Source organism: Podarcis bocagei (assembly GCF_964188305.1).
Source record: "Podarcis bocagei genome assembly, chromosome: 6".
In the NCBI taxonomy this organism is placed as follows: domain Eukaryota; kingdom Metazoa; phylum Chordata; class Lepidosauria; order Squamata; family Lacertidae; genus Podarcis; species Podarcis bocagei.
In genome coordinates, this window is record NC_138130.1 from 90477967 (window position 1) to 90485816 (window position 7850).

At 51.8% G+C, this 7850-nt stretch overlaps 1 protein-coding gene across 1 annotated transcript; it reads left to right on the forward strand.

The window, feature by feature from the left end:
* Positions 1-3793: 3793 nt before the first annotated feature.
* Positions 3794-5872, forward strand: LOC308589975 (uncharacterized protein). The gene is made up of 2 exons (XM_081199567.1): positions 3794-4759; positions 5662-5872. Exons 1-2 carry the CDS (start codon positions 3893-3895, stop codon positions 5698-5700), a joined length of 906 nt encoding a protein of 301 aa, XP_081055693.1. The 5' UTR covers positions 3794-3892; the 3' UTR covers positions 5701-5872.
* Positions 5873-7850: the final 1978 nt, after the last annotated feature.

Genomic DNA, 7850 nt, shown 5'->3' on the forward strand with positions numbered 1-7850 from the left:
GAGAACCACCCCGCAGCGACATTTCCTACCATGCCAGAGCATGACAAGGAAAGCATAAGAGATGTCTTTCTATTCATAGAAAGAAGAAGAGGGGAGAGGAATCTTTTCAGACGAAGCATTCAAGGCAAGTGATTCTCGCACTGAACAGGACAGACAAGAGATACCATTTCATCTCCTGGGTGCTATTATGTGATTCAGTAGATAACTTTGCCTGTGATGCTTCCCTTTCAAAAATGAGGAAGGGGGTACCCATCTGGAAGAGGACTCCGAACAATGTGTCTTCTCCTTTTTAAAATAAAATAAAATGTAATCCCGCTCATCATTCAACCGGCCCTTCTTTTCTGCAGTGACTACTTTTCGGTTATTTGAAATCTAGGGGAAATGAAGGCCTTCTCCTGTTTCATAAGGTGGCTTCATTGCTTTCAAGCACAATACAATTTCCCACTAAGGACTAGGAAGGGATGGAGTCCTGGGAGGAAATTGCTGAAATGCTTCAGTGGATTTAAGATCCTAATAAGATTCCTGCTGGATTGGGTCAATAGCCCAACTGATCTCACAGTGGCCAACCAAATGTCTATGGGATGCCTAAAAGTAGGACCTATGTGCAACAGCATGCTTCCTACCTGTGATGGCCAGAAGCAGGTCTTCAGAGGCATATACTGTAAGGATCTTTATAGATAACGGAAGAGGATATACCGTATTTTTCTGTGTATAAAACTAGGGGGGTTTTTACCAAAAAAATAGGTTTGAAATTGGGGCTCGTCTTATATACAGGTAGTGCTGAGGGGTGTTTTCTTAATTTGGAGTCCCCAAAAATAGGGGGTGTCTTATACATAGGGGTGTCTTATACATGGAAAAATAGATGTTATCCTTGCTTCCTCGCATTTGTGAGTCCAGCAGAGTGCATCCCTTTGCAGCTTAAAAGAGAAGCTTTGATATGCTAGTTTTAGCCTTTTGTTTTAAGTAATCTGCTTTAGGGCAGACTGGAGTGTCCTGGTACTTCCCCCTTTTCTCTCTGTCAAAACAATAATCACACAAATAGGTCATGTGAAAGGTAGCAGTGACATTTACTCACTCAGAGTACTTGCTGAAGAATAACAGATAAGGGCAGCTTTGTTCAGGCAGGCTTAAAATGGTAATTAGTTACAAAGGTATACTTTAGTCCAGTTTAAAATGGTGTCTGAGCTTTGGCTCAGACTTAGCAGATGTTGAAATGAGGTCAAAGAGCAAAGAGGAAGTGCTCTGGCCAGGTGAGGACATTATATGTATTGATACGCCCTTCTCCTAACTGTGCCAGTGTCTCTCAGAGTCCTTTCTGCAGGAAGAACTCTGTGCTCCTATCATGTGCCTGTCTGGCAAATATGCATTGTTGGTTTGACTGCATTGTAAATATCCCACACATACTGCCTTTGGCAGTGGGGGTATAACAGAGCTAGTATGGTTAGCTGCCTTTGGTAGCCTTACTCTCCATCAATCTCATTTTAAAGCCATCCAAGGTGGTGGGCCAGGGGCGCGGGTGGCGCTGTGGGTAAAACCTCAGTGCCTAGGACTTGCCGATCGCATGGTTGGCGGTTCGAATCCCTGCGGCGGGGTGAGCTCCCGTCTTTCGGTCCCAGCTCCTGCCCACCTAGCAGTTCAAAAGCACCCTTAAGTGCAAGTAGATAAATAGGTACCGCTTTATAGCGGGAAGGTAAACGGCGTTTCCGTGTGCTGCACTGGTGCTGGCTCGCCAGAGCAGCTTCATCACGCTGGCCACGTGACCCGGAAGTGTCTCCGGACAGCGCTGACCCCCGGCCTCTTAAGTGAGATGGGCACACAACCCTAGAGTCGGACATGACTGGTCCGTATGGGCAGGGGTACCTTACCTTTAAGGTGGTGGCCATCACTGCTTTTTATGGGAGCGAATTCCCTAACTTGGTGCTGTGTGAATAAATTATTTTGTCTGTCCTGAATCTTCCAACACTCAGCTTCATTGCATAGTATTATGAGAGAGGCAGAAAGAAAATAAAACCTCCTCTCTAGCCACTTAATTTTATACATCTCTAATCTAACTTGACTTTTCTCAAAACTAAAAATCTCTTAGGAGAGTTGTTGCTGCATCCCCTTGCCAAAGAGGTTTCGTTGTACAGTGGTACCTCGGGTTAAGTACTTAATTCATTCCGGAGGTCTGTTCTTAACCTGAAACTGTTCTTTACCTGAAGCACCACTTTAGCTAATGGGGCCTCCCGCTGCCGCCACGCTGCCAGAGCACAATTTCTGTTCTCATCCTGAAGCAAAGTTCTTAACCTGAGGTACTATTTCTGGGTTAGCAGAGTCTGTAACCTGAAGCATCTGTAACCTGAAGCGTATATAACCCGAGGTACCACTGTATATGTAAGACAGATATGCAATGGAGACCGAAATGAGGAGGTCTCCTATTTAGGGCTGTGGCCAGCTGGCTACTCAAAAATCCAGATGTGCTCATGGGCCTGAAAATGTTGGTGACCCCCTGTTCGACCTACTGTAAATATGCTTTCCAAATAACAGATGGGTGTTCAGTTCAATATATGACACAGATGGTGACAACACAACGGATAAGCAGCTCTTCTGCTCAGATGGTGTCACCATGTCCAAAGCATATATTGAGCCTGCATCTGGCCGAGGATATTTAATGCCTGGCCAGGAGCCATTGATTTTGAAGCAGACTCCATATTGATTTCGAGAGAGATTTCTGTTTCATAGTTCAAGGCAAGATGCAGCCCTAGTACTTTGTACTCTCTGGTGTTCAGTAGCTGGGCAGAATGGAGTATATTAATCAGAAAAAAATCAATTGTCCTTTGTCCCTTGCCCTCACAGCAGGTTGAGGAAAGAAGTCGGTGTCACCGTCTCTCTATGACAAATTATCCTCGTTTGATAAAATAAGTAGCCACCGCGAAGGACACATTTGCACAGTGGCTTTCCAAGAGGTAGCTGTGCTCTCCACATGATCAGATTTGCATTTAATCAGGACCTGGCTGAGGAACAATAAAAAAAAGATGTGATTGACTAGTTAATCCGTCCAACATGGAGTCATTGATGTATCATGGACACACAGAAACACTTTGGTTTTAAATAACGAAGTGTACTTTATTCATCACTGTTCAGAGCAGAAACAAAAATTAGAGCATTCCATTTCTCCATTCTCTTCCTGCCTTCCTCAATGGTACCTTGAGTGGTGCTATGGCAACATCCCAAGAACCAGATCCTGGGAAATGTAATTTTCCCTGGGCATAATTTTTAGAATAGACATCAGGGTGCTCCACTACAGAGTTCCGTTCACCTAGGATTCTGCTAACTTGCCCAGAAGCATCCCACATGCAAGGAGCCCTGAGAGGTATAGTTTTCAGGGTGCCTGAGGAAATGACATTTCCCAAGGTCCTGTTATGTACTGAGTTGAATAGGATCCAAACTGCAGCAGTCTGATTGGTCCTAGAACAATAGGATCCAAATTGCAGCAGTCTGATTGGTCCTAGAACAATAGGATTCAGAATGCAGCAGTCTGATTGGTCCAAGAACAATGCAGCAGTATGATTGGTTGGCAGGAACCACCCAATCATGCTCCAGATATAAGTGAATCCACAACCTGATTGGCTTACAGTAGAATTCCAGAATTAACCAATCATGTGCAGCCCATTGTGTAAATAATATATATAAAGCAGATACCTTGAGGGGACATTCATTCATTCCTCCTCACCACTATGAGCTGAATAAAGAGCATGAAAGCACTTTGCGACTCTGAGTATATTTCACTGGCGACGAAGGTGGGATCCCGCTGAGCTGACTGCCACACACAGCACCGCAGCACCGCCACCTGCCGCAACGCTGCCTCGCACCATGTATCCAGGCTTCAGCTCCGGGACACAAGGAACTCAGAATGGCAACCGACAGCAGCTTCTCGCCATTCAACCCAGCATCTGGAGACTGGGAAGCGTACGCCTCCCGTTTCACCTTCCTCCTAGAAGCCAAAGGGGTCACCAACGAAGAAGACGCCAAGAAGAGGGCGATATTCTTCAGCGTCTGCGGAGAGGAGACATTTGAAATCGCCCGGGCTCTCCTTGCGCCTGAAGGCGTCGCTACTGTTCCATACAAAACAATAATGGAACAGCTGAAGGGGCACTTTTCGCCGCAGCCCTCAGTGGTGGCTCGTCGAAATGCCTTCTACGCAAAGCGGCAAGCCCCTGGGGAAACCATAACTGGGTTTGTGACCTCTCTCCGCCAAGCCGCCCGGTTCTGCAACTTCTCAGAGCTGGAGAACATGCTTCGTGACTGCCTCGTCGGTGGCCTGAAGGATGAGAAGCTGCAACGACGCCTCTACGCTAAGAAGGACCTAACGTTCCAGGTCGCTCTGGAGGAGGCCCTGGCAACGGAAGCTGCCGAGAGGTCGACGCAAGAGGCACGGCCGAGCCTGCCATCCCAACCGAGGGTCCACCACAAAGACCTCACCGACGACTCAGGATCCGACAGGGAGGAGGTGCACCGAGTACAGCAGCACACTCAAGCAGCGCACAGACCACAGCTGCCTCGACGAGGAGGGAACTGCGCAAGCAGCGGGGAGAGTCACAAGAGGAGGACCTGCCGTTTCCGCAACGCAGAGTGCAGGCAGTGCAGAAAATCGGGACACATCGCCCGGGTGTGTCGGGCTCAGCCCACCCGACACCAGGCATCAGATGACCAATCCAAGAGCCCCAGGTCCCGGGGCCCAACGCACCAAGGCAACTCGACGGAGCTCACGGACTTCCAGGTATACCAGTTGCCCCACCCCAACGTAGAGAAAATTTATGTAGAGCTACAGATAGAGGGGGGCCCATGCCGCATCGAGCTTGACACGGGTTCAACTCTATCCATAAACTCAGCAAGGACCTTAAGGAAACTGTGTCCTACTGGGGGTCCCAAACTCAGGCCGGCCCCATTCACCCTCCGGGACTTCCAGAAACGTAAGGTCCCCACAATGGGGGTGGGGACCTTCAGGGTGCAATACCGAGGGTGGACGCGGCAACTGGACTTGCTCGTGGTCAAGGGCCCCTATATTAGCTTACTGGGATTGGCATGGTTTGGACCACTGGGGCTAGCTATCACCGGGGTGAACCACACTACCTTACAAGTGGATGTGGACGCCATCTGCAAGGAATTTCCAGGGGTTTTCGATGGGAAATTGGGACAGTATACTGCCCCCCCCCATTGCTCTACAGCTTGACCCCGCAGTACGACCGGTCAGGCTCAAGGCCCACCGGGTCCCGTTCGCCCTGAAACCCCGTATAGACGAGGAATTGGACCGGCTCGTGGAGCAAGGAGTGCTGGAGCCGGTGCCTAATGCCCCCTGGGAAACCCCAATCGTCACACCCGTCAAGCCTAATGGTTCGGTTCGCATCTGCGCAGACTACAAATGTACCATAAACAAGGCCCTCACGGCCCATGCATACCCAGTGCCAGTGGTCAGCCATGTCCTTGCCACCCTGGCTGGGTCGAAAAATTTTGGCAAGCTGGACTTGGCCCAAGCATATCAACAGCTGCCAGTAGATGAGGCCACAGCAGAAGCAGAGACAATTGTGACGCACAGAGGAGCGTTCAGGGTAAAGCGGCTGCAATTCGGTGTCAGTGTGGCACCAGGCATATTCCAGAATCTAATGGACTCGCTCCTTAAAGGGATTCCTGGCGTCACCCCCTTCTTCGATGATGTGTTGATTGCCGGGCCCACACCAGAGGAGTTTGAGGACCGCCTCCGCACCGTTCTGCACCGTTTCCAGACGGCGGGTCTCAAGGTGAAGCGGGAAAAATGTCTACTAGGAGTGCCTCAGGTGGACTTTCTGGGATTTATGGTGGACGCAGAAGGGGTCCACCCGACTGGGGACAAGGTACGGGCCATCTGTGATGCCCCAGCGCCCAAGAGCAAGACTGAACTTCAGGCCTTCTTGGGACTATTGAACTTTTACCATTCCTTCCTTCCCCACAAGGCGGCGGTAGCAGAGCCCCAACACAGACTCCTGGACAAGCGGGCCCTTTGGGTGTGGGGCCAGCGCCAGGAGGCTGCATTCCAGGCAGTCAAGGACTTGCTTGTCTCAAACTCGGTCTTCGCACACTTCGACGAGAGGCTGCCGGTGGTGCTAGCATGCGACGCCTCGCCCTATGGCATTGGCGCTGTCCTGGGACACCAACTCCCGGATGGAAGAGAGGTACCGGTGGCATACTTTTCCCAGACACTCAACGCAACCGAGCGGAACTACTCGCAAATAGACAAGGAGGGTCTGGCAACCGTGAAGGGAGTAAAAAAATTCCATGATTTCTTGTACGGGCAGCCCTTCACCGTGGTGACTGACCACAAGCCGTTGCTTGGCTTGTTTGCCCCCGAAAAGCAGACCCCCCAAGTGCTGTCTCCTCGCGTCCTCAGGTGGTCAATTTTCCTTGCCAGCTACCAGTATGCACTGATTCACCGCCCGGGGAAGGCAACGGGCCATGCGGACGCCCTCAGCAGGCTACCACTACCGGAAACAGGCCCCGACCCAGCACCTGCACAAGAGGTTATGAGCCTGGAGCTGCTTCCCGAACGCCCCATTCAGGCACAAGAAGTTGCACACCATTCCAAGAAAGATAGGGTCATCTCCCGGGTCCTGGACTGGGTGTGGAGGGGATGGCCCAGCAGCAGCCCTGGGCCAGAATTCGCTGGCTACACAACCCGCAAACATGAACTGTCGGCCAACAAGGGGTGCCTGTTATGGGGAAGCAGGGTCGTTGTTCCCCAGCCCCTCCGCAAAAGGGTCCTCACAGCCCTACACGAGACACACCCAGGGGTAGTAAGAATGAAGGCCCTTGCCAGGAGTTATGTGTGGTGGCCAGGGATCGACGGAGAGATAGAGGCCTGGGTCAAACACTGCCAGGCCTGCCAAGAATCCCACCCAGATCCCCCAAGGGCCCCAGTCCAGTCCTGGGAGTCCGCTCGAGCACCATGGTCACGCCTGCATGTGGACTTCGCTGGCCCCTTTCAGGGGAAAACATTCTTCATAGTGGTGGACTCCTACACCAAATGGCTGGAAGTCGCCCTGGTACCGTCCACTTCCACGTCCGCAGCTATCCGGGTACTACGCAGGCTGTTTGCAACCCACGGGCTCCCTGACACTCTCGTCTCAGACAACGGGACAGCATTTACGTCAGGAGAATTCCAAACCTTCACAGCGCAGAACGCCACCCGCCACATCCGTTCGGCGCCATTCCACCCTGCCACCAATGGCCAAGCAGAACGCATGGTGCGGACCACCAAGGATACCCTTCGCCGCATGACGCAAGGGGATTGGGAGTACCGCCTTGCCACATTCCTCCTAGGACAGCACAGCACCCCCCAGCTCAACGACTGGCCGGAGCCCCGCTGAACTACTAATGGGTCGGCGCCTTGCAATCAGATTGGACCGCCTTCACCCCGATAGAGCTCAGGATGAGGTAGTGGTGGGGGAAGGCAGGAACCCCCGGACCATCAAGGCCCAGGACCCAGTGTACGCAAAGAATTTTGGGGCAGGCCCAGCATGGGTACCAGCCACAGTCACCAGGGTCACTGGCCCCGTGTCGTACGAGGTGCTAACGGATGGGGGGCAATGCTGGCGCCACCACTGCGACCAGATATGGCAACGATTCCCAGGAGAAAACCAGGAGGAGGAAAGGTCAGAGGAGTCCCAAGGGAACAGAGGGGCAGTGAGGCCCATAGACGAGGAAGGGCCAGCAGGAGAGGCAGAATCAGTAAATACAGAGAGGACCCGCGAGGCCGAAAGGACACTGGAACCAGAACCACGACTGAGCGAGCCAGTTGCGCCAGACCAAACAGCCCCATCACAGCCAGCATCCTTGGA